Source organism: Ochotona princeps, chromosome 9 (genome assembly GCF_030435755.1).
Source record: "Ochotona princeps isolate mOchPri1 chromosome 9, mOchPri1.hap1, whole genome shotgun sequence".
NCBI classification, from domain to species: domain Eukaryota; kingdom Metazoa; phylum Chordata; class Mammalia; order Lagomorpha; family Ochotonidae; genus Ochotona; species Ochotona princeps.
This window is the reverse complement of record NC_080840.1, coordinates 25,066,370-25,093,586: the sequence shown is the minus strand read 5'-3', so window position 1 is coordinate 25,093,586 and position 27,217 is coordinate 25,066,370. Positions and strand designations below refer to the sequence as shown.

General features: G+C 40.7%; 1 protein-coding gene across 3 annotated transcripts; it reads left to right on the top strand.

Moving 5' to 3' along the window:
* The first annotated feature begins 1,548 nt into the window (after nucleotides 1-1,548).
* EBAG9 (estrogen receptor binding site associated antigen 9) lies at nucleotides 1,549-26,162 on the top strand. Of its 3 annotated transcripts, none has more exons than XM_004580685.3 (7): nucleotides 1,549-1,660; nucleotides 8,759-8,856; nucleotides 11,736-11,814; nucleotides 12,859-13,017; nucleotides 14,725-14,832; nucleotides 17,889-17,980; nucleotides 25,623-26,162. In XM_004580685.3, exons 2-7 carry the CDS (start codon nucleotides 8,774-8,776, stop codon nucleotides 25,741-25,743), a joined length of 642 nt encoding a protein of 213 aa, XP_004580742.1. In that variant the 5' UTR covers nucleotides 1,549-1,660; nucleotides 8,759-8,773; the 3' UTR covers nucleotides 25,744-26,162. The 3 variants fall into 3 exon arrangements, with proteins under 3 accessions (XP_004580742.1, XP_058524527.1, XP_058524526.1); XM_058668544.1 differs by lacking the exon at nucleotides 1,549-1,660 and adding an exon at nucleotides 1,953-2,136; XM_058668543.1 differs by lacking the exon at nucleotides 1,549-1,660 and adding an exon at nucleotides 2,161-2,360.
* The last annotated feature ends 1,055 nt before the right edge of the window (nucleotides 26,163-27,217 follow it).

Sequence of the window (27,217 nt, the reverse complement as noted above, 5' to 3'; positions counted from 1 at the left end):
ATGGATTTATAACTGTTTATAAGGAACTATGCTGTTGTAATGATATGTAAACTCAGTGTGTGCCTGTTGGGGGGTGGGGTGGACTTGAGGACGGTGTGGGGGAAATTCCAAGGTCTATGAAACTGTGTCATAAAAGGATAATAATGAAAAGAATATAGAAGAATCATAAAAAAACACAATATGGAGCAAAATAACTTGAAACTAATATCTAAATTAAAAAAAAATTTTTTTACATACATATGGAGGCAGTTTTGGGTGACTGAACTTTTGGAATCCAGAAGGGAATTTTAAATTGAAAAGTTAGTCATTGTAAGATTGGAAGAGAGAAAACAGGTAACAAAGGGACTATGGGAGATTTTGTGAATTTGGGGAAGCACAGGTTTGGGAAAGATGCCGCAGCAACGTTTTATCAGTAGCTGCCATCCTAGCTATTATTTATAAATGTTTACTATGTGTCAGGCTCCGTGCTTGCAAGCATTAACCATTTTATCATTCTATTGATGAGAAAACTGACGATATCATACAACCTACCCAAAGCTACTGAACACATTCATTAACAAACGGAATAAAAACGTGGTGCAAACTGCAAAGGACCAGAGGAGGTTACTACCAAGGTGAATGGGCCGTGGGTGACGCCGTCTTGCAGAGAAATAAAAAGTGGTCAAAAAGGAGACACACAGTAGTTGCCCGAGGAACAACCTACCTAAACTCTCCTTGGTCTTTGACCATTCACTTTGCAACAAAGGAGCACCTAGTTTTCGGGGTCCCGTCGCTCACAACATTAAAGGACGCCTGCCTTAAAAATAGCATACAAGATAAAAAGAAGGAATCCGGCTCCAAAGTGAGAACCATTGAACACCTCAGTCTGAGGAAGGACTTAGTCCCTAGGAGAAAGAAACGCAAGGACTCGGCGAAGGGCCACTCACTAACGAGCAGTTACAGGAAATTCAATTAAAAACATTCCTTGAAGGAACTTATTTTGAATGAAACAGCATGTCGCAACCCTTAAACGGCGGCGTAACTGGGAGCTCTCCTAATTACACCTACATTATCCTGCGCCGGAAAGGGCTCCCTCAGCTTCGCCACCTAAACGATGCTTCTGCTCGGCCCCGTCTGACAGCGCAGAAAGGCGCGAGGCTGGAGGGCAGGCGCTGTCCACGTGAAGGAACTAAGGCCACGTAGCTCAGGCGCGGCGCTCGTGCACGACGAAACCGCACAGCATCCAAGGCTGCACTAAAACCAGCCGCGTCCGAACCTCGGCCAGCCGGCTCCTACCCCCCCACGCTCATTGGCTCCCAATTCTGACGTCAGGCCTGGAACTCCTCGCCCATTGGGTTAGGGAAGGACCCACAGCGGGTGTGCGGAAGTGTGGGCCTGGAGACAAGGCAGAGTCGCCTTCTGAGAGGGCGAACGGGGCGGCGCCGGGGGCGGGCCTGGAGGAGGGCTTTCCGAGGAGTGGGCGGCCATGGCAGCGGCGCGGCGGCCCCGGCGCCGGCGGCGGAGCGCGCGCCCGGCTGGGAAGGAGCAGGGCTGGGACTGAAGCCGCGGAGCGCGACCCCGGTGCGGCGGCGCGCGTGGCCGCGCCTCGTGTGCGCGCGTGCGCGCGCGGGCCGCGGCAGCTCGGAGCCTCCGCCGGGCGGGCGGGGAGGGGGAGGGGCAGGTGAGTGTGTGCGGCCCGCGCCCGCCCGGGAGGGGCTTTGCTTGTCCCCGCCACCCCGCATCCCGACCCCCGGCCCGGCCTTTCCTTCGCCTCACTCCTCACCGCCCGCCCTCCCACCTTCCCGTGCGCTCCTCCGACCCGGCCTCCGCCCCCAGCTCTGGTCGTCACTCCGGGGTACTGTTTCCGGGTGAGGGTGACCTTTGGGGGTGTGGAGATGGCGGGGCCCCCCGGCGGGCCGCCTGGGCCACGCGGCGCTGGCGCGGGGGAGACCGGCCTGCGGGGCACCCCGACCCGGCACTCCGCGGGCTCCACACGCCGCTCCGGCTGCCCTGCGCCCTGCAGGCCTCGCACCTTTGGGGCCCACTTCTCCCCCAGTCCACCTCCCAGCTCGCGCGGCACCCCCATACCAGCCCGCGGACAGGGCGTCGGATTGTGTAACCCGAACACGATCACGTTGTTTCTCATCTGTGCAGTGGGTACGATTTCATTTCTCAGCAGCCGGTTTTATGTGGGTAGCCGGAATAGAAGCAACTTCGGCCGTGGGACTCGCTGCTGTTGCATTTTACGGCCTGACTTTTCGGTTGCCAGCGATATGGTAACCGAGGGTTGGATGTTGACAGCCGGCTCGCTCTGTCCCTGCGTCCTTTTTTCTCTTTGGCATTACTTGCCGCACCCTTCATGTTCAAACTTGAGAATTCAGGTAAATCTTGTGCTTTGGAGCTGGATGGTGTTTAACCTACTTCAGAGAGTGGAAAACTTCTAATTTGTGGCTAGAGCCTATATATTTTTTCAGACCTTGCCAGGAAAAGCTTTGGAGATACGATACTGTGTGGCATGTCCCTCCAGGGTGAACCAGCGTCGACCCTGGCTCTGCGTAGCCAATTCCGTGTTAGTGGATCTGCAGACCTAAGCCTGTAGGGTCTGGGGCAGTTCACTGAAAATGACAAGAGCCGTTTGATCCATCACTTGGTTAAGGTGGCATTCTTTGTGTAGTTGGTGTAGTTGTGTAGGAAAAAAAACTTTTAACATTCGATATAGCAATCTTTTGCCTATTGATTTCTTTTGTAAAGCAATTTTCATTTTAATTTTCTTTGGAATTTTTAAGGTTTTTGATGTGTTTGGTAGCTGGAGAGCTACTTGCTGCTGTCACTCCCCCAAGGCCTGAAAGGACCTGGGCCAGCCCAAAGCTGGACGCAGAAAACTCAGCCCAGTGCTTCCCTGTGGTGGCAGGGACCCGGTTCTTGAGGCGTTACTGCTGTCTGCAAAAAGCTGTGGTCAGAAGCCACGAATGACAACGCGAATGCAACGCGAATGACAGTGCAGGTGTGGCACTAGAGTGGCAGGGCCCCTGGCACTGAGGGCACCGAGCTGGCCGTGCTGCCCCCCCGGGTGTGCTTTCAGAGGAGGCAGGAGTGAGGAGCAGGGCCGGGAGGCGAACCCAGGTGCTTTGGTGTGGGATGTAGGGATCTTACAAGGCTAAATGCTTGCTCCTGATTTTTATTTTTATTATTGTTTTTCCGTGAGAAAGGCAGGTCAGATAATTGTAAGTTTTGATTATTGGAGAAGCAGATAAAGAGGTCCCAGCTGCTGTTTTGCTCCTGGGATTCCCAGAACATGACCAACCTAAGCTGGAAAACTTCAGCATTTCCTCTGTGGGCAGCAGGAACCCAATTAAAGGGTCCATCCCAGGCACCTGTGGCAGTCTGCACTCTAGGAAGGCAGAGGCTGGAGCGGAGTTGCCAGTCTAACCCGGACACCCTGATGGGGCGTGCGGGCATCTTAACTGCTGGCCTGAAACTTGGAAATTCTAAATTACGTGATTTTTGTATTGTTGAATTACAGAAAATATTTTAAAGTGCCAAGGAGCCTGATCCATACATATATGTATGTATAGTTGTATAACATTAACAGGTCTTGCATCTGATATGTGCTTTGGGCAGAGCCCAGAGCTTGATGTCTGTCTTTTAGATCCTGGCTGAGCGAAGCTGGGCCTGTCTGTCAGCCTCTTCTGTCAGAGGTGATGCTTGATACCTTCCTCTTTGGGGCTGTCCCTAGGATTCTGATAAGGTGATAAGATACTCTGTGGTGTAGTACTGTGTTTCTAACATCCTCCATGCTAAAGGAATGCTAATTCACTCTTGCTGACTACCTGCCAAGCACCTGGCTTGGAGTAAGATGCAGCAGTACCAAAATGAGCAGGATTGGTGGCGATCCTCTCTCCCTGAGCCCTTGCATTCCATGGGGTGAATGTGTGCAAGCCCGAGGACAGCTTAGCCGGGGGCAGTTTTGCTCTGTCCCAAGCTGCTACTTGCACTTCATAGTGGATGCTTTCATACACAGTCGGACCCTACTGTCTAATGTCGTGTGAGGATTTCTCATCTCTGTGATGGAGAAAAACAGTGCTCGTTTAGTAGATGCTGAAACTATGCTTGAGATTTTGAATTTTGATCTTTGCTGAATTATCGTTGTCGTGGTATAATCTTGCACTCTGGTGAGCAGAGATAGCAAGTAATAGTTCCCAGCCAACAACTTGCTCAGAATGGAAAGTAACCCATGGGGTACTATGTGTTATATTGCTAAGCTTAGGGTTATTGAATGCATTGATGTATAAGGCTGTAATCCTATCATAAATGGAGGAGCGTCTGCATTCATTTAATTGAATTGGGGCATTAGGTGAACAGAGTTCCCACAGGACACTCCTGTCTGCATATCAGTATTGGTGAAGGAGCCACTGGATATTAAACTTGATTGCATTTTCCCATTTCAGTGCAGCTGGTTGGAAAATTTATCTTGGATTTTCTATCACTGAATATTAAAGGTGTTCATTGTTAGTGCAGTATTCTTGGCTCTTTAGTTCAATAGACCTAGACAAGAATGTAATTCATTAGGTTTAGGAACAGACTCTCTGTTCTTCGTTCTCTCAAATGAGGATAACAACAGCCGCCTCACGGAAGTATCGTGAATTTATAATTAGATAATCTTGGTGCATGGAATGTGAGGGTTTTTTTCTTTTAAATTTTTCTTTATTAAGACGCTCATCCACTTCATTCAGAAAGAGACAGATGGACAGAGCCCCATTCACTGGTTCATTCATCAGATGCTCACAGTGGCTGGAGCCAGGAAGCCTGAACTCAGTCCAGGAACCTGGAGTGGGACGCGCACACATTCTGATGTGGGTGTGCTAACTTCCCTCTTAACTGCTACATGAAACTCTTGCCCCAGAATGAAAATATCTTACTTGCCAGAGGCAGGGTGGGGTGGAGAGGATTACTTTGTATTTCTCCTTCAGAGAAGCCTTTCGGTTTTATATCTATATGACCCCTGAGGCCCTTGACATCGACAGATATTTACTGAATAACATTTGTGCTTAAAAGGTTTATGGAAACACATGTTATGAAGAAATAGTCATGCATTTTGATTCTTTTCCCACATCTTTTGGGCCTGGCACGGTAGCCTAGTGGCTGAAGTCCTCACCTTGCACTTGCTGGGATCCCATGTGGTGCTGATTCGTATCCTGACTACCGCACTTCTCTTGCAGCTCCCAGCCTGTGACCTGGGAAAGCAGGCAAGGATGGCTCAAAGCCTTGGGACCCTGCCCTGGCATGGGAGACCTGGAAGAAGCTCGTGGCTTTGAATCAGTTCAGCTGTGGCTGTTGTGGCCACTTGGGGAGTGAACTAGCAGATGGAAGGTCTTTCTGTCTCTCCTTCTCTCTGTAAAAATCTAACTTTCCAATAAAAATAAACAAAATGTCTTAATTCCATTGTTATGCAAACTTTTAAAAGTACCATCATCTTTGTGAGAAGGTAATGACTATGGTAACCAAACTCCCTGTGAAATTTATTCTTAACTTGCCCTAGGCCCTAAATCACATATGTTACCTTCATTCAAAACATCCTCCTAGAGTGTCTCCTTATCACATGCTCAAAGTTTTTTCTAACGGTTTTTTTCCTTCTTGTTTTTCTGAATACTCCTGCTGAATTTTCGTTTGGGGACGCTTACCTCCTTTGATTTCACTCCTGACAGAGCAGCTTTCAGGAAGCTCTTGACTGTCTTCATTGTTCAGATCCTTCTACTCCCAGTGAAGCACTCGAACGTTTCTGAGAAGGCTCCATGAATAGTTCTAGTTTGTTCAAGTGTTTATCAGGAATGGATGTTAAATTTACTCAAAGACTTTCTATTTAGATGAGTGAATTTTTTTTCTTTTTTATTGTGATAATATGATAAATTACATTTGCTTTTTGACTGTTGAACCAATTTTGTTTTCGTTGGCTAAGCCTCACTTGGTTGTGATATATCTCTTCATGTCTTGTTAGATTCAATCTAATATTTTGTTAGGAGTTTTGCATTTATATTTATAGCATACTGGTCCCTCGTTTTCTAGTTAGTTCTGTGGATTAATATCAGTGTAATGCTGACCTCAACTAATGACTTGGGAAATGTTCCCTCTTCCATTTTTTTGGCAGTTTGTATAGAATTGCTATTATTTCTTTTTTTTTTTTTAAGATTTTTATTAATATTGGAAAGCCGGATATACAGAGAGGAGGAGAGACAGAAAGGAAACTCTTCCATCCGATGATTCACTCCCCAAGTGAGCTGCAACGGGCCGATCCGATGCCGGGAACCAGGAACCTCTTCCGGCTCTCCCACACGGGTGCAGTGTCCCAAAGCCTTGGGCCGTCCTCGACTGCTTTCCCAGGCCACAATGATTGCTATTATTTCTTCCGAAGTGATTAGTGGAGCTTACCAGTGAAGCTGTCTGAACCTGGAAAATCTATCAGCAAATTCAGTTTCTTTTATGGATACAGAGATTATCTAGTGATGCATTTCTTCTTGTACTTAGCAAATTTAGGAAGTTTTTCCATTTTATCTTGGTTATCAGATATGAGCATGGAGGTTGTAATATTTACTTAAAGTTTTTAGCTTCTTCAGACTAAAGATGTTATCCAATTTATGATGGCAAAATTTTATTATTGAAGACATGATATGGACTGTGAGTGACTTGATAAATTGGCCATTATACCAAGGTGAAATGACCACTTCTATACATGGTGATATTGTTTCCTCCAAGGTCTGTTGGACGTTGAAATAGATACTTCAGCTGAGTCTTGGTTAGTGTTGGTTACTACATTTCCCCCCAGTCTTTTCACTTCGTATTTACTGGTGTCTTTATATTGAAAATGAATTCCTTGGGACTGATGTTGTGATATAGGCAGTAGGCATCCCATATTGAAGCACTGGTTCAGATTTCAGGGCCTCTAGTTCATATTTCACCCCTGCGATTGCACCTGGGAAAGCAGCAGCTGGATTCTGAAGTGCTTGGTCTTCTGGCACCCCCGTGGAAGACTTGGAGCCCAGCTGCAGGCTCCTGGCTTCAGCATGGCAGAGCCCCAGCATGGCAGAGCCCCAGCATGGCAGAGCCCCAGCCGTGGAAGACATCTGGGAAGTGAAGCAGTTGACTGACAATCTCTTTCTGTCTCTCTCTCACTCTGCCTTTAAAGTGAAACAGAATTGATCATTTTAAGTCCTAATGGCTTAAGATACAGAACCCCCAAAAGGCCATAAAATAATACTAAATGACATTTGTTACAAATAACTTTGTGGTGGGGTTTCCTTTCCTCAACCAGTCTTTGTTTTTAAATTGGGATGATAGACAATCTGTATTAGTGTGATTATTTAGTTAGGTTTAGATGTGTCATTTTACAGTTGATTTTTTATTTGACCCATTGTTATTTGTTGTTTGTTTCCTTGTTTTCTGCTGCCTCTTTTGGTTTGGTACATTTTTCTCCCTTGTTTGGTTTATTGTCTGTGAGCAGACCTTGTCATGTCCCAGGGGTGACTGACCTGCCGGCGCTAAGTTCAGTCATCAGCATTTCCCGTATTTCGGCAACAGTACCCCAGATTTTTTAAGCTCTAAGCTAAGGTAGCTGTGTGGTTCCTTCCACCTATGTGATTCTGGACAGGATTTTTTCTTAAAGATTTATTTATTTTTATCGGAAAGGCAGTTATACAGAGAGGAGGAGAGACAGAGAGGAAGATCTTCTGTCCATTGATCACTCCCCAAGCTACCACAACAGCTGGAGCTGTGCCGATCTGAAGCCAGGAACTTGGAACCTCTTCCAGGTCTCCCTCACAAGTGCAGAGTCCCAAGGCTTTGGGCCGTCCTCGACTGCCTTCCCAGGCCACAAGCAGGGAGCTGGATGGGAAATGGGGCTGCCAGGATTAGAATCAGCGCCCATATGGGACCCTGGCGTGTGCAAGGCAAGGACTTTATCAGCTAGGCTACTGCACCGGGCCCTGTTTTTTGTTTTTTAGATTTTTAAATTTTTACTGGAAAGTCAGATTCTGTAGAGAGAAGGAGAGACAGAAAGATCCTCTGTCTACTGATTCACTTCCAAAGTGTTCGCCAGAAGCTGAGCTGGGGCTGAGTTGTTGCTGTGTTGATCCCAAGCCAGAAGGCAGGAGCCTCCCACTGGTCCTCCTACATGATGGGTACAGGGTCCCAAGGCTCTGGGCCATCCTTTACTGCTTTCCCAGACCATAAGCAGGGAGCTGTATGGACAATGGAGCAGCTGGGACATGAACCGGCACCTATATAGGATCCCTGTAGTTACAAGGTGAGGATTTAGCCTTTGGGCCATGGTGCCAGGCCCTGGGCAGGGTTTTGATCTCTCAATTCAATTTGTGAATCTGGAAAATAGGTATAAAGTATCTAAAAGTTAAAACTTTCAGTATTTTGAATAATTCCATGTTCATATGGTTCAAGTATGTAAAGAGCCTACTTTTGGCATTGCTTTAATTATAAATTAATTTTGTATTACATTATTTATGTCAATTTATTTTTAGAATCATTTCAAATGAAAAGCAGGATTTTTTTTTTTTTGCTCATTATTACTAATTAAAAAAAAAACCTGGTTTCTTGCCTTGTAAGTTAGCTACCCTTTAAGTTTAAAATTCACTGTTTATGGTTTCTAGAAAAATCTGTGCATGTTACACTTTCTCAATGTGCAAGAACTTTTTAGCTTGACTGCAAAATAGGTGTGTGGCTTATGAAGTCAGTTTAATGCACTGATGTATTTATATGTGTGTCCTCTCCACAGGTTTCAGTTCTCACCATGGCCATCACTCAGTTTCGGTTATTTAAGGTTTGTACCTGCCTAGCAACAGTATTCTCATTCTTAAAGAGATTAATATGCAGGTAAATACATTTTATGTTGAAACTGACATATTTTATGTCCTTGATGGCTTTAGACACCCTTATAACTTCAGAAAGTCAGGAAAGGTTATATTTAAGGTATCTTGATGACAATATTTATTCAATAATCCCTAGTTTTTAAAATATTTATTTTTCTACTTCAGATCAAGAAAATAGAGGTTTAGTGTTTTTGTTACTTTAGATTTGTACAGCTTCCACTGAAATTGCTAGCTAGCATAATGCTATAGTTTCAGAAATAATTAAGTTTCATTATTATAATTAGTATTATAAATATAACTTGTATAAATATGATTATTTCATTATTACAGTGTTTTCAGATGTTAGGTGAAATCAGGTACAGTTGTTTTTGCCTTATTACAATATTAATGTTACCTTTTATATTAACCTTTAAAATAGAGGAACTCTGAGGAAGTTAGATTTTTATTGTTGTTTCCTAAATAACGTTTTAGATATGGAGGTAATCTGGAGCAGGTAACTTACTCTGTTTCAGCGGATCATTCTTGATTTGCAACTCGTATCTTGTCACACTATCATACTGTATAGCTCGTGGCTTCTAAACTATGTGCTGAGGTGCCTTCGGACTTTCAGTGAAATTAAAACAGAATGTTTTTAATTTTCCAATGAAACTACAGCAAAAGGATTATTTAGCAACTGTTGAACACTGCACAGATTCTGAACTCAAGATAGTCAACACTTGCAAAATTTAGGTCTTGCAACATTCCTTATAATGATTTTCCTAGTGTTTAAAATAAGTTTTTGTTTGCTGATATTTTTGGTTACACATCATGATGCAGCTAGGATTTTAGGTTATAGTTCAAAGGTAGTATTGCATGAATATGAATCTAGAATAGAAAGGAGGGTGACTGTCTCCAATTTGAGTTTGAGACTTGAGAAGCTGTTGTCTGAAAGGCACACACTTAACTTTGTCCATTGAAGTTACTTTTTCTTTAAATGTCTTTTTTTTTTTTTTTTTTTGTAATGGCTACAGATCAGTTGGGACATCTGTATTTATTGATTTGTTTAGACATGACTACTTAAATTACTAAATAGTTATTTCTTTTGTCTTAGAGGTACTATGACACAATTATTTGCCCACCAAGAGTAGGGTAGAGTAGAGGAAACGGGTGGCGAGCACTTCTCTTTCACTAGATGTGATTTAGCAGTTGCACACAGCAATTTTGTTTTCAGTGTACTTGTTCAGAGCCCGGTGGTGTCTGGGTAATGTAGTGTTTGGCTAAATGAACATTTAATAGCTACAAGAGTCAGAGAATTAAGAGCTATTGATTTTACTGATAGAAGTCCAGTGGTCTGGCATAGAGTCTTGAGTTTACAGATTCCACAGGTGAGTTATAATACTGCCATGCAGAGTACCTGTTTAATGTAGTACTTTACACTGATGCTCAACTCAATTTACTCTTCTGCACAATACTTTTCAGGCTATTTATTTATTTTGAGAAGCGTATAGATAAGGCTTGTTCCCGTCTTTGCTTTGCTGCATAATTGCCTGCAACAGCTGGCCTCAGGCTGCGGCTGAGCCAGGGACTCCATCTAGGACTGTCACATTGCTGGCAGAACACACCAGCATAATGCAGTAGGATCACGTGGGAGAAATAGATGAGATTTAACCCCTGAAAGAGAATTATGAAAGGAATAGATGATTTAGGTGATTGATGATCAAAATATTGAGGAGGGTAGGATTTGAAGAGTAGAAAATGTGGTCTGTGTTCTACTTGTCAGAAAATGAAGAGTGGCAGAAATTCACCAGGTGAAGTAGGGTAACAATTACCAGATGCAAGAAATTGTAATACGTATTATATTAACAGTGGTGAATTATATTAATATATTTTAAAATTTGTGTTCAGTATAGATTACTTTTAGAGAAAAAAATTGAATCTGATTTTAGAAATGTTAAGGATGTTTCTATTGTCAGCATAAATTTCTGTTGTCAATGTAAATACACATAAGATTTATCTGGGACGAGCTCTGTGGCTCATTGGCTAATCCTCTGCCTGCAAGTGCTGTTTAATGTACTTTTCCTACTAATCCTTAAAATTCAAATACCAGTTTATTTCTACCAAGTGATGTATATATACATAATATATATATGGATTATATATATTTATTCTTTTTTGGAAAGAACACAGGGAGCTGGCTCCCATCTGCTGGTTTTCTCTCTAAATATTCACAAGAGCTGGGACTTGGCCGAGGCCAGAGTTAAAAGTGAGGGCCTCAGTCTGGATACCCTCTTTGTGTGGCAGGAAACTAATTACTCGGGCAATCTCAGTGCCTCCAAGGATCTGCATTAGGAGAAATGGAGTCAAGAGCTACAGTGTGGTATTGAGCCCAGAGCACTCCACATATAAGGCATAACCATCTTAATCTGTGCCCATAACTGCTAGATCAAAGGACCACCCTCCAAACTTTAAATCAAAACAAGACAAAAACTCCAGTGGTCAATCTTATTAAGAAATCAAGTACGCAGAATACATCAGCCAAGCCAACTTAGTTAAAATAGCATAGGTGGCCCAGAACTTCACCTTCAAACCCACAGCGTACCAGGGAGCATGGTTTGAAACTATCTTACCTATTTTGCTTTTTGATTTTTGTGTACTCCTGAGTCCTGAGCTAAAACCCAGTGTTTGTTTAATAAATTCTCATAATGATATGATTATCTTACAGATATTTAAAGTAGTTCATTTAAATTTAATATTTTAAAATATTTGTAAAATAATTATCTTGCTGGAAAATTATTGTTAAAATAAGAAATTAGATATTGTTTTGTAACCTAGACTGACTGTCCATAATGGTTTAACACATACTTGTTTCAGTAGTTCTTGGAATAAATTTCATTTTTGTTTCAGATCTGGCAGAGGAAGGAAATTAAGTGGAGATCAAATAACTTTGCCAACTACAGTTGACTATTCATCAGTTCCTAAGCAGGTAATTATCTTTTTCTCTTTAAGAATGGATGTGTTGCAGAAGAACATTTTTCAAACTGTGTTGCAGATTTTTAGTATATGAAATTGATTTGGTAGTCAGGCCTTTTTGTTTGTTTTTGTTAAACCTCTCAGTTATGAAATTTCCATTTTATTCTTTGTTTTATTTTCTATTTCCTTATAGATATTTTGTTTTTGTTTTTTTCCATTGATTTGAAGTGTTTGCTGCTGTGTTTTGTAGCTTATTTGTGACAGTCTTAGATAATTTAATTATCATCTAATGCTTGGCATCTGTTGATTAAATTTCCATTAAATTGAGATTTATTGATTCTTTGTTGAGTAATGATGGATTGTTTCATGAACACTTGGAATATTATTTTTGAGGTTCTGTCTTATTTGAATCCTGTGGTTAAGTTAATATATTTCTGTCTGGTTAGGCTAAAGTAGAAAATTCCGTTCCAATGTCATGTCAGTTTTCAAAACAGTGGCTTTTGCTTCACTTTAAATTGTTGTTTATTTATTTGAGAGAGAAGGAGAGAAAGAGGATGTACTGTCTTCTGCCAGTTAATTCCCCAGATCCTATAATAGCACTTAGGTGTGGGCTGGAGCTGGGAACCAGGAGCTCAGCTTGCTCCCATGGGGAAGGCCAGATCCAAGTGTTGGCAGATCCCACTGCCTCCCAAGTGTACATTGGGAGCACAGCTGGGACTTGAACCCAGGCACTTGAATACGAAATATGGACCTCCAATGTGGCATCTTAGTTGTTAGGCCAAATGTCTGTCCCACCCCCCCTTTTTTTTCATGTTTTAGTAAACAGAATAGAATGAAAAAAAGAGAATAGAATGTGTTGGAATGTCAAGCTCACAGTAAAATATTTTTTTTAAACTTTTGATCTGGCTTTGGTGTGTAGTGTAAAATATGTATATTTTTATGGGTCAAAAGAGTTTGAAAGTCAGTGTTTTACAGTGTTATTTTCCTAGCAGTTGATGAGTGAGATGTTCATTTTGTTGCCCCTTTGCAATTGACAATGTTCATTGGTTAAACTTAGACAGATGTTGAAGAGTGGACTTCCTGGGATGAAGATGCACCTACAAGTGTAAAAATTGAAGGAGGGAATGGGAATGTGCCAGCACCACAGAATGCTCTGGAACAGCTGGAACCTGATTATTTTAAAGACATGACACCAACTATAAGGAAAACTCAGAAAGTAGGTTAAAGATTTGTACTTTTCAAAATTAATAGAAAGCCTATTTCTGATTATCAGTATGTTGTCTTTCATGATAAAAAAAGAATTTGACATACAGTCAGGTGACCTGGCCACAGATTGAATGTTTTTCCTTCTTGGTTTTTTTTTTAAAAAATCTATCCATTTATTGAAATTCTGTGTGTTGGATTTCAGGCCCTAATCTCTGCTTGAAAACTGAGCTGAATAAAACAGTGCTCATAAGTTTGTAGTTTGGTGTCATCCACCACTGACAGGTACTTTGTACTGTTTGTAGCATTATAAAACTGAAGCAGGGTTCTGAGAATTGAGAGTAAGGAAGTGTAATGATTGTGGGTTTGTGTAAGTGTGCATCCATATTTAATTCCCTTTGGGTTTGATATGGAACTGTTAGAGAGCTTTAGGGAACTACCAGAAAAAACACAAAAGCTGAGTGCACTTTTTATCAAAATAGTACGTCTATTTTTTTTTTTTTTTGTAACTCAAAGAATTTGGATGTGCTGTTACGAAAAGCAACAGGCTTTCCTGTCACTCTTTGTTGCCAGTTCTGTTGGCTAGAAATTGTCCCTTTCACTGTTGGGCCTTTTCTCTCTTATTGTATCTTATATTTTATTGTTTCTTGACTTCATCAATTGCAAGCGCTGTCTGTTGACATGATGCCATGGTAAATGAAGATTTCCTCCTTCCCACTCTTCCTACTCCCTCAAACATTGCACTGTTACTGTTCCTCTCTACCTCATCAGTCATTTTGGTATTTCAGAAAAACATACTTAGAGCAATTGTTCAATCATTGAAAATATGGCTTACGTTTTATCCAATTAGGGTATTATTTGGTTTTCCCTTCCCAATATAGGTCCTCACACTCATCTACCTCTTATTTAGTTTCTGCTCTTTATTTTTACATCATCTAGGTTGAAAACATTGACATTATTTTATTGAGTTATCCTCATGTCTCAAAGATGAAAAACATTTAATTGTATACTTTTCAAGGGTCCTTTAAGTGGGTTTCTGTGTGGGTAAATACCTTGTGTTATGAAAGTGGCATGTTTCAGTTGGAACCTAGTATATTACAATAATGCTTTGTTAAGTAGGTTAGAATAGAAGGGACTTTAGTAAAAGCTGCAAATATCAAATAAGTATATTCTAATATATGAGATCTTCAAAAAGTTCATGGAAAATATGCATGAATTTCCAAAAAGTTTTGCAGCAGAGTAAATTCATTCTGGTTTTCCATGAACTCTGTAAAGTATCCTCATAGAAGTAGCCCAAAAGAATTGATATACTTGTATTCATAGATGCCCCAATGCTGATTAAACTGGTAAAGCTTATTATGGTGGATATGATCTATAACACAGATGCTTAATACAAGCATATAATTCTACTATATGATATACTCTTATTAATATAGGTATCAAATACTTTGGGAGTCTGGGGACTGTAGGGAAAGGAAGAAATAAAGCGAAATTTTTTTAAATTGTGAAATATAGGTTTTCTTAGTATTTACTAGTTTCTGTGACAGTTTCGTGGAAATGTTGGTACCTTACAAACCTTTCTCTTTTTGGCTTTCACATTGTAAATTTTAAAAACGAGAGGCTGACAGTACTTGAAATAATTACAGAATGCATTGATGATCTTTTTTATATAATATTGTGCAAAAATATTCTTATAATTGTATTTCACTTAATCTTTCAGATTGTTATTAAGAAAAGAGAACCGTTAAATTTTGGCATCCCAGACGGTAGCACAGGTTTCTCCAGTAGATTAGCAGCTACACAAGATATGCCTTTTATTCATCAATCTGTAAGTATGAGATGGGATCTAGGGAAAGGCTTGGTTTTGCATCTGTTGTCTTTAATAAAGAAGAAAGCAGTCTAAATGAATTGAACAAAACATTCATGGTTTTGTAATGTTGATACAGATTTAGCAGCTTGAAAGAAGTTTCTACCAATCCTTCCATTTCACAAGTTTATACATTACACCAGATATCAATGTGCATATGAAAGATGGAGAGAAAATGCTATTTAAAAATATTTAAAAGATAGTGTCACTAAATGAGAGATTTAACCTTAGTTTATTTTTTTCATGAGTTATATAAGTATGTCATAGGAGGGAAGTAACATTTTTCCCCTGTTGGGTATATTTACATTTAAAGTGTGATTTGGTTTAAAATGAATTTGACATAAGATTTTTAAAGGAAAAAAAAGGAGCATTCTGTTGGTAGAGAACATCAAATAGATGATGACACATAATCACAAGCTTTGATAACTGTGCAGATACATGATGCTGTGGAGGACATGATGATGTCATAGATATTTGTCTAAATAACATTTCATCATCATGTTTAGCTTTTTTCTTCATTTCATTTGAAAGGCAGAGAGACAGAATGTAGGCGGAGACTTCCATCTGCTGGTTCCCTCCCAAATGCCCACAGCAGCAGGGCAAAGCAGCCAGTGTCCTACCTGCCAGGATGTACATTAGCAGGAAGCTGAATCAGAAATGGAAGAGCCAGGACTCGAACCAGGCTCTCCCAAATTGGATGCAGACATCCCAAGTGACATTAGTGCATCAAACGCTCACCTCATCCTACTTCATATTTAATTTCATACTTCTTAATTTTAAATTACATTCATATATATTTGATCCACATTGGTAAATATTCTTTTATATTCTTTGAATTTTCTGCTTTAATTTGCCTGTGATGGTTTTGATATAGTTTTTAGTATACAAATCTGTCTTACTCAATTCTTTTTTTACTTAGATCAGCTCTACCAAAAGATCAAGTATCACCATTTTTTTTTTTTATTAATTACGTTGCATTATGTGACACAGTTTCATAGGCTCTGGGATTCCCCCAACCCTTCCCGTGCCCTCCCCCCATGGTGGATTCCTCCACCTTGTTGCAGTATTACAGTTCAAATTAAGTCAAGATTCTTTCTTTGCAAACATACACCAAGTACAGAGTCCAGCATCTTATTGTCCAGATAAATTCAACAGTTTCTTGAGGAGACCATCTCTGGTCTGAAGGTAGAGCTGGCAGAATATCATCCCAATCAATTAGAAGCCCCAGTACAACATCAACAACAATTTACAACATTATGGAATTAATTGACATGGTATTGAGTAATCAGTATGTTAAAACCATGCAAGTTCTTAACCACATCCTGTGACTACTTCACTGACAATCCAATTTTAGTTTATACACAGAACCAGCTGCTATACACCTTAAAGTGGCTATAGGGTACTATTCAGCTGTCTCATGTCTATTTTCATTTTAGTATTCAGCAGTTTATTGTGTTGAAGCATAATTTTGCTGAACTTGGCAGATTTTAGGATAGTCTAAACTGGCTTATAAATCTTAACAAAGTATTTGTCAACAGTTGAGGTGCAGAACAGTGTTAGGAGGGGTGTGCAGAAAAGTCTTCAATACCTTAGTGAGGAGTGACTAATCTTTGTGTCCCACCTAGTAAGGTATATGTGGATCCTCACTGACCGTTTCCTGTCTGGTTCCGAGCTTTCCTTGTATTTCTCTGTCTATCTATTCTATTTTTTTTTGGGGGGGGGGGCTTCCAGAGCGACCCTGATGGTCATTGCAAGAGAGGGTGGGGATCCGAAGTTGGATCTAAGTAAGGACTAGAAAAAGCTCAGTATCACCATTTTTAATAGTCTTATTGGTTACAGCTTTTTCAAGTAACACTTTTTATATCTAAATGCTTTATATACACTAATACATACAATCTAATAACAAAGAAATTTTATATTGTCATTAAAGAAATCCAAGGTAAAATAATGCAATAGCATTTTAAAATCAGATGGGCATAAGTAGAAAAGGTGTCATTGTCAGGAGTGGCACAGGCACAGGATAGCAGTTCTGCCTGGTACTGTTGGGAGGCTGCATTGCTGTAACTTTTCAGGCACTTCATTTGGAGTTTGTTACGATAACTTTAAAAATGTTCCTTTTCTTGACTTAGTTATTTTACTTCTACAGACGTATATTAAACAGGTAATCAGAGACTTTTAAAAAAGATTTATTTGAAAGTCAGAGTTATAGAAAGAGGTAAGAGACATAGGTCTCTCTTCCACTGTTTTCACTCCTCACATAACTGCAGCATCCAGGGGGAGCCAGGGGGAGCCAGGCTGAAGCCAGGAGTTCTCATCCTACAAGGTTAGCAGGGGCTGAAGTACTCGGGCCCATCTTCTGCTGCTTTTCCCAAGGCATTAACAGGGAGATGAATAGGACATGAGCTTGTGCCCAGCCACAAGAGCAAAAACCAGGAGCCAGGAGCTTCTCCTAGGTCTCCAACATGGGTGCCAGGGACCCAAGGACTATCTTCCATTTCCTTTCCAGAGGCATTAGCAATGAATTGGATTGGAAGTGGAGTAACCAAGAATCTAACTAATGCCCATTTGCGATGCTGGTACAGCAGCCATTGTTTTAACCCACTATGCTTTAGAACTGGCATCCTAGGCAAGCATTTCTAACTCAGCCTGGAATCATTTGTCTTTTATCTGTCTTCCCTCATCTTCCTCTTACTGAAAAGAGAGAGTAACAGAAGAAAGGTCCTATTATTGTTCACGCTAAAGAGAAAGAATGATATGAAATGTTATTCCATAGAACTAAAATAGGAATCTGGACTTGCCCACGATGTTTTGATGCTGAGACTCATGTATCACAAGAAGTCTCTCAGTTCTAAATAAATCAGAGCAAGTCATTGGTGCCTTGTATTGGACATGGTAAGGATGCTGAAAAACCACAGGACAGTGACAGGCTCTGAGTTACACTTTTAATACTCTTCTGATTGCTGTATGGAGAAAGGATGGTCCTTTACTATCCTGGTTTGTTCTTTGTTTCATTGTAGTCTGAATTAGGGGATTTAGATACCTGGCAAGAAAATACTAATGCCTGGGAAGAAGAGGAAGATGCGGCGTGGCAAGCAGAAGAAGTTCTGAGGTATTTGAGTGTTGATTACATTGCAGCCTGAGCACAATAACCATGTAATATTTAAGGTCAAAAACTGTATATATACGTTTTCACTTGAACCTTAGATTATATTACACCTTTTCTCTATTTTGGACTGTGTATTATTATAATGTCACAGAAGCCAAAAATTTACAACATTGTAGGAATAAAAGAATAATGATTTTATTAATGACAAATGCGATATTGTTTGTATATATATTCCATATTGCAATCATTATTTGCATACCAGTACATATTTTTAAATGTATTTTTAAACTTTGGATTAATTATATCATGTTAATATATAATCATTAGTATTATGTTAATACTGGCACATTAAAATTTTTTTTAAATTTTCCTATTGGTTACATAGTTGAGAGGGATCCATGCCCATGTTCAACCTTGATTAGAGTGGGCTTGTGGAGGTAGGTGCGTGGAAAATGTTTCAGTGTCCTTGCTGTCAAACTACATAAGCATCCAGGATGGAGATGGTCATTTGATGTTGCCTTAGAGACCTTGATATTTTGAAGAAATGTTCTGAGGGTGCTGCTTAAGTAGCCTTGATAATTCTGAAATGTTGTCAATTTCAGCACATCCAGGTTGAGGAAATCTTTATAAAGTCTGTTGGTTGACCAGGACTACTCTAGTGTGTCCACAGACCTAGACAATAGGTGCACAGCCTGGAAAGGAGAGTTGTTTAACCTGTCCTGCTTTCCATTTTTTGATGAAGTACTCAGTGTCCCCTGTTGGCTTGGATGAGGTGGCTGTCATGTATTTTGTGTATATCTAGGTATGTTCTCTATTATATGGGCATTAGCACTGAGGAAGTACAGTCTTGATATTTGTACTTTAAGGTTGCACCGCATGTCTTGATTTTCCCTGAGGCTGGGGTTTGAGTCTAGCAGTCTAGTTGGGAAGTCCCCCATGAAACCTTACTCGGAAAGTCCTCAGACTTTTGTCTGCTCTGGCTAATGCAGAATCATGTTTGGTCTGTTACCTGTACTAACCAGCGCACCTGCCAGTAGATGCAGTTTTGCTTCCAGCCCCATCTCATGCAAATTGGCAGATGCTGCAACCTAGCCTAGTCCAGCCTAGGCCAATGGGCCTGGCCCTCATACACACACCAGTGGCTGCTATAATCTGGCTGGGGTGACCCCATTAACTCCCACCAGGCCCATCCCCAGCCCTGGCTATTGCATATTCTGGGAGGTGTTGTGGCTTAGCACAGCCCATCCCACATTCATTCAGATCTGCAAGCTTGTGCACATCTTTGGGTGCTGTGGCCAGACCTGGCCCGCATACATGCTGCAGGGTGTTGCAGCCTAGTCCAGCCTGGCCTGTCCCCAGATCTGGCTCTCATGCTCACTTACAGGAGTACAGCCTAACAGGGCAGTCCCCAAAGTGCCCCCATGGGCCCTGCTCCCAGCCCTGGGTCTGGCAGGTGCTGTGGCCCAGCCTGACATGAGCCACCCCTAGTCTCACCTTGTGTTGAGCTGTTTACATTTTACTTTATATATCTTGGTAGTTTAATTTTGGTAAATTATATGTACCTATGAATTCAATCATTTCTTTTAGATTTTCCAATTTGTTTGTATGTCGTTATTCATAATAGTCCCAAATAATCCTTTGTGTTTCTTTTTTAAAGTTTTTCTTTTATTTATTTTGAAGACAGAGTTTACAGAGAAATAAGGAAAGACAGAGATCTTCCATCTGCAGGTTCTCTAAACGGCTGCAGTATTAGGCCACGTCATAACCAGGAGCCAGGAGCTTCATCATGTCTCCCACATGCGTACAGGGGCCCACATACCTTGGCCTTTCCTCTCTGCCTTCCCTGACACATTAGCAGGGAGCTGGATCAGAGATGGAGCTGCTGGGCTTCAGATAGTGCCACAGGGGTGATAGTATCACAGGTGGTGACTTAACTGCACAGGGCTGGCCCAATCCTTTGTGTTTCTGTGTTATCACTTGAATCTCATTTTTCATTTCTGATTTTATTAGTGTGAGTTTTCTCTCCTTTTTTTTCTTTGTCTAACTAATGTTTTATCTTTTCTTGTTAATCAGCTTCATTGATCTTGTATTTTTCTTTGTTTCTATAAAATTTAATTCTGCTTTAATTTTTCAAGTTTCTTTCCTATTATTGACACTCTGTTTTTGTTTAGATCCTAGAGATGTATTATTACATTATTTGCTATCTTTCTGGCTTTTTCTGTGTGAATAATTATTACTGTAAAAGTTCCTCTTAGTATTCTTTTTGCTGTATCTATAAATGCTGGCATATTGTATTTCTGTTTTTGAAGGGATTTTTAAATTTCCCTTTGATTTCTTCAATGACTGATTTTTCATTCAGGAGCATATTGCTTAGTGTCTGTATTTGTATAATATCTAGATTTTCTTTCTTATTCCATTTTGGTTAAAAACAATACCTGATACTTATTATTATTATTTGATTCAGTTAAAAGTTATTTTGTGACTTGATGTGTAGTTTGTCCTTGAAAATGTTCCGTGTGGTCTTGAAAAGAGTGTTTCTGCTATAGCCATTGAATAGAAGGTTCTGTAAATGTCTCTTAGATCCATTTGGTCTGTATTATAGTTTATCTCTGATGTTGTTTCATTAATTTTTGTGTGGATTATCTGTCTACAAAAGGAGGTAATTTTTCACTATATTTAACAATCTTTCTTTTTTAGAGCCAAATACTCCAGCACTAAATGTATTTGCATTTCCGGAGTCTAACTTCTTATTGAATTGAGCTCTTGATTATTATGCAATAATCATTTTTTTTTAGTGGTTTTTGTCTTAAAATCTATTTTTTCTTTCTGAAATTGACATAGCTATTCCTGCGTACATTTGGTTTCCATTTATATGGAATCTTTTTCTACCCTTTGACTTTCAGTCTGTATGTGCCTCTACTGGTGAAGTCAGTTTTTTTTCTGCCATCATACTGTTGGGTCATTTTCAAATCCAGTCAGTCAATCTGTATTCTTTTTTTTTAAAGACTTATTTTAATTTTTTTTGAAAAGTCAGATTTACAGAGAAGGAGAGACAGAGAGAAAGATCTTCCATCTGCTGGTTCACTCACCAAATGACTGCAAGAGCTGGAGCTGAAATGAGCTGATCTGAAACCAGGAATCAGGAACTAGGAGCTTTTTCTGGGTTCCCCAAGCAGGTGCAGGGTTCCAAGACTTTGGACCAGTCTCTACTGCTTTCCCAGGACACAGCAAAGAGCTGGAAGAGAGTAGGAGCAACCAGGATATGAACAAATGACCATATGGGATCCTGGCGCATGCCAGGCGAGGACTTTAGCCACTAGGCTACTGTTGAGCCCTACTAGGGAAGGGATCTTTGTGGCCTAGACAGACGTGCATGACCACACACATCCACCAAAGCCAAGTGTGTTTGGGCTACCGTGGGTCTGGAGTCTAGGATGCTCACCGAAGCCAAGCCCGTGGAGGAGGGATCCACACAGCCTAAGCAGGTTAGAGTAACCTTACATGTGTACATAAGCTGGAGTGGGAAGCTGGAGGTGGCGGCACTTACCTAACGTTCAGCCCATTGGAGAATGGCACTGTTCACCCCAGGCTGGTGTGCATGCCCAATCAGGCCCAGTGTTGGCTGGCATACAATGCCCTGGGAAGTGGGAGAGAATGCATATGGATGGCCTCAGAACTGCAGAGGCAGGTAACTCTTCTGTTAAGGTCCTGGATAAGTTTGGCTGTGCAGAACTGCTTGGGGTAAGATGATGGGACCCCTATTACTGCTGGGTCTAGTTGAGTTTGAGGGTACAGTTCTTTTTGCTCATTGGTGGAATAGCCAAGGTACCAGGGATAAGGATATCAGTGACTCCTGTTCTTGAAGACTTAGTAACCACTTTGCCCCCTGAGCCCCACATCTTTCCAATAAAAATAAATAAATCTTAAAAAAAAAAGATAAGAAATGGTACAGCTTGAGGGCTGTGCTAATGACCTGGCACATTAAGCCACTGCCTGCGGCTCCCGCACCCCATGTGGGTGCCAGTTCATGTCTGCTGCTGCTCCAGTTCCGTCCACCTCCCTGCTAATGCACCTGAGAAAGCAGCAGAGGATGGCCCAAGTCCTTGGGCTCCTGCTCACATGTGGGAAGCCCAGATGAAGCTGGTTCCTGGCTTCAGCCTGGCCTGGCCTCAGCTGTTGTAGCCATTTAGGAAGCAAGACAGTGGGTGAAAGTTACCTCTCTGTCTTTATTGCTGCATTTCAGATCATTAAATTAAAAAAAAAAAAAAGGAAAAGGAAGGAATGAAATGAGGAAATGGTGCAGTTGGGTGGGGCCTTAACCCACCTTGCCACAATGCTGGCCACATTTGGAGGTTGCTGCCTTTTGGTTTTTTTAGAAGTTTCTAGAAAGAACCAGGCACACAGAGTTAGAGTGGGCTTTCATCTGCTGCCTCACTCCCCGAATGCCTACAACAGCCAGGCATTGGTAGTTTCGAAGCTAAGAACCAGGAATTCCGCTGACATCTCTTAGGTGGATGGCAGAAACCCAACTACTTTGAGCCACTACTGCCGGCCAGGGTCTACATCGACAGGAAGCCAGCTGGAGTGGGCAGCTGGAGCTCGGGCAATAACGCGTATACTTGTAGGTAGAACACGGGCCTCTTGACCATGAAGCCCATACCCTTTTGTAGGGGTTTTCACTTTCGTTTTTTTACATGTTGTGTTCTTTGTCTTTGCGAGCAATGTCCTTAGTTCTTCTTCCCTTGTTATTGGATCAGAGAGTAAAAGAAAAATTTATCTTAAAGGAGAAAACTTGGGGCTATGACCATTGATGAAATCTCAGACATCTTAAATGTATTTGCATTACATATGCCTTTTTAAAAACTGTGCAGTAAAATACAATTTTGCAAGTTTTTTATTTTAAAATTAAGTCATATTGTATCGGTAGAAAAAAGGAATTTCATTTATCTAACTGTTCAGCCTTGTATTTTCCATTCTTGTCTGTTAGTAAATTACAGTTGCCTTAAGTATCCAGCAGAGGGTGCAGTAAATAATTGAAAGCTACAGCTGGGGTTGTTTTTTTAGCTCCTGTCCCTCCTGTTTTCAGCATGTCGCTTTTTAGTTTTGTTTTGACTGGGAATATGGTTAACATTTTAAAATGTGAACAGTAAATTTGTGAGAGTTTTTAATATTTAATTCATGCGGGTTAATATAATTCAGTTTTGTTTTTAAAAAAAGGAAGTATTTTTTAAAAGTATGAACTACATTTATTGCACATATCTCCCCAAAGTAAAAAGAAAGCATCATTTTTATTTATTGCTTTATAAATCATAACTACACAGTCTGAGGCTTTTAGATAATTTTGGAAATTCTAGTGATTATTATCATTAAGCACAGTGATAAAGATGGATATTCATGTGACTATAGTAATCTTAATAGCAGCATGATAGAATCCCATGAGTTCACAAGTACCTTAACATTGCATAGAAACCATTGTCTTTCTAAACAAGACAGAAATGAAAGGTTGAACGTTTATGGCAGCTTTGGAGAATGAAACTGCTGGTGTACTGCCTTTGGCACGTTCGGACGTAGACCCAGGCGTGGAAGCTTTGTCTGCCTGTGCTGTCCCCAGTAACACACTGAACCTTGGAAGAATGCATCCGCAATTTCTATCCCCTAATGCCAAACCTTTCTTCCCATTGCCACCTTAAAATACTGTCTTAGTGTGAAGGAAGAGGCTTCTGGTTGGTATTTTAGTATTTAATAGGTGTGAATCTCAGCAGGTAAAATATATTTTATCTTCAGTAATCTCTCAGTTTTCTCTTTTGTCAGGGGCTTTAGCTGTTGATATTTTTATTTCAACTAATAACCAAGCCAGAGCTTGATCATCCTGTTTGTGTATTATCTAATCAGCCCCTAATAGTTCATTTCTTATATTTGTGCTAATGTTTCAACTATTTCAGTGCAAATCATCAATTCTTGCAAGTGAGCAGAGTTAGTTAAGAGGATTTTTAAAAACATTTAAAAAAAATTTTTTATTGGAAAATCAGATTTACAGAGAGAAGGAGAAACAGAAAGATCTTCTGTCCACTGGTTCAAACCTAAGTGACTGCAACGGCTGGAGCTGAGCAGATGTGAAGCCAGGAGCCAGGAGCTTCTTCTAGGTCTTCTTGTGTAGATGCAGGCTCCCAAGGGTTTGGGCCGTCTTCTACTGCTTTCCCAGGCCACAAGCAGGGAGCTGGATGGGAAGTGGGGCAGTCAGGATATGAACTGGCGATCATGTGATTCTGACAAGTGCTAAGGCGAGCATTTCAGCCACTAGGGTACTGCACCAGGCCCAAAAGGATTTTTGGCTGTTTTTAAAAAAATGATGGTAAAAAATGGTGTGAAAATAAGTTTCTCTGCTTTCTTGAATCTTGTTCACTTTTAACTCTGTACTGCCAATTTATAATTATGATTAGGAACTGTATATACATTTTATTCACTGTAATCAGCTTTTAATTGTCCCATAAACAGATACTTCAGTCTAGACTTTTTGCAGTAACCTAATATTGCTTATTCATCTCACAGTTGTGACGACTTCCCTCCTCAATGTTGCACACTTCTTATTTTCTTACTTCATAACCCTTCAGATCCAGGAACAACACGTATCACCTCTCTTTTATTGCCCTACTCTTATTCGTCACTCCCTGCACAAATCAACCAAATACAGATAAAGTTAGTGGAGGTGTGGGAAGGGCTAAGTAGGTTTGTGTTCTCAACATGTGGTGAGTCAGCCAGTGCTCACTTTGGTGGAGCTGATCAAATGTTAAGCTCTTCAAGATTGCCAGCTGCTAGATGAAAAGTATGTCTTAAGTTTTCATTTGTTTTTTAATTGTGCCTGCACATTTGTTTTTGGCCTTTTCAATAACAAGAGATTTAATTCTCAACATCAAGTTTTTCTGAGTGGAAACCATGCCTCCCACTTAAGGAGTGAGTAAATGGCAGTAATGCTTTAGTGGAGATCACCTGAGGGATGATCAGAAGCCCAGCTCTTACCACTGTACCTGGTATGCTGCGACTTTGGGCAAGTCACTTATCATTGTGTCTCACTTGACTTATTTTTAAGTAGATAATGCCTCTCTTAGCAACTCATATTCTTTTTTTTTTTTTTTTAAGATTTATTCATTTTATTACAGCCAGATATACACAGAGGAGGAGAGACAGAGAGGAAGATCTTCCGTGCGATGTTTCACTCCCCAAGTGACCTGCAACGGGTCGATGCACACCGATCCGAAGCCGGGAACCAGGAACCTCTACCGGGTCTCCCACGCGGGTGCAGGGTCCCAATGCATTGGGCCGTCCTCAACTGCTTTCCCAGGCCACAAGCAGGGAGCTGGATGGGAAGTGGAGCCACCGGGATTAGAACCGGCGCCCATATGGGATCCCGGGGCTTTCAAGGCGAGGACTTTAGCCGCTAGGCCACGCCGCCGGGCCCAGCAACTCATATTCTAAGGATTAAAAGAAACTATTTTTTAAAAAGCCTTGACATTTTCAAAGTTGTAGGAAGAGTTCAGATCTTCGATGGAATGTTAAAATGCACTGTTATTTCGCTCTGGAATTTATTTGCCATTTTACCTGTGTGGTATATTCTAAAGTAAGACAATATGTGTGTGTTTGCCTTTAGGCAGCAGAAGATAGCAGACAGAGAAAAGAGAGCAGCAGAACAACAAAGGAAGAAAATGGAAAAGGAAGCACAGCGGCTTATGAAGAAGGAACAAAACAAAATTGGTGTGAAACTGTCATAAAAACTCTTCATGAGATGTCATAGTGCCAGTAAGAAGCATCCAAGCTCCACAACCCCAGGCATCATTTGTATGGATATGAAAGTATTTTCAGAATACAAAGACATTACTTGATTTTAATGCATTTACCAGGACACCCAAGATTCTCACAAAGTTTCTTGGAGTCTCAGTTGAAATCTTCATGACTGAGACTCAAGAGAACAGAAGACTTATAGGAGATAATATTTTCTTCAACATGCTCCAAACATGAGACAGTTGTTTGCTGTAGAGAAATTATTACAAATGGATTGTTTAAGTACCTCTCAAGCTAGTCTTTCTAGCTGAATAAATGGGTGTAAATAGTTTTATGATGGGAAAGAACTCTGCTATCTATTATGCTTTCCTGCAATGTGCATAATTATAAAATAAATAGTTTTAATATTCTTTTGTTCATGATTACCTGTCTTAAATTAGCCAAAGGCAGGCCTTTAGCTTCCTTATTTTTGTTGTTAGGAACTAGTACTTTCTCTATATACATTCTCCAGTTTGAACTGGTATTGTTCATGTTTGATACAATATTAAGGAATTTGATGATTTTGGTTTACAAGAAAATGACATTAAATGCAATAATTTTATTTATAAAATTTTGTACATCATTATTTTGAATGGTGTCATATTGTTATACATATTTGTAATTTATATTGCATGTATACATATTGAAGATGAGCTAAAATGACATATTTGTTTTACATTATTTTAACCTTTAACAGTTAGTACTTTAGCCCTTTCATTACAGATTTTAAGATGTAATGTATTTAAGGACTGTAGTTCTGCCCCCACCTCCATTCAGTGGCCATTAATTTATAATGCAGAAAGCCTGACATTCTAGTCTTTCACAGCTGTTAGATTATTTCTCTAGCTACTTTATGTATCTGACATAATGCAGGTATCTGTGTTTTTGGCTAAGGGATTGATACATTAAATTATACAATAAGCAAGGAATAATTTTTACTTGTATTGATTGATGTGTCTTAAACAAATAATTGTATACTATGTCCAAAAAGAAAAAATAAAAACACCCAGGTTTGATATGTTAAAATCCCCATTAACTTTTTTTTTTTTTAAGATTTATTCATTTTATTACAAAGTCAGATATACAGAGAGGAGGAGAGACAGAGAGGAAGATCTTCCGTCCGATGATTCACTCCCCAAGTGAGCCGCAACGGGCCAATGCGCGCCGATCCAATGCCAGGAACCAGGAACCTCTTCCGGGTCTCCCACATGGGTGCAGGGTCCCAAAGCTTTCGGCCATCCTCAACTGCTTTCCCAGACCACAAGCAGGGAGCTGGATGGGAAGTGGAGCCACCAGGATTAGAACCGGCGCCCATATGGGATCCCGGGGCATTCAAGGCGAGGACTTAAGCCGCTAGGCCACACCGCCGGGCCCAATTAACTTTTATTTCACAATTAAAATACATCCAATTTGATTCTCTGTGGC

What these genes read in the sequence shown, in the direction of transcription:
- EBAG9 (XM_058668543.1), top strand. Translation starts at nt 2,253, where the DNA reads ATGGTAACCGAGGGTTGGATGTTGACAGCCGGCTCGCTCTGTCCCTGC. An exon ending in ATTCATCAGTTCCTAAGCAG is followed by an intron (nt 11,815 to 12,858) that starts GTAATTATCTTT and finishes GGTTAAACTTAG; the next exon opens with ACAGATGTTGAAGAGTGGAC. An exon ending in TGCCTTTTATTCATCAATCT is followed by an intron (nt 14,833 to 17,888) that starts GTAAGTATGAGA and finishes GTTTCATTGTAG; the next exon opens with TCTGAATTAGGGGATTTAGA.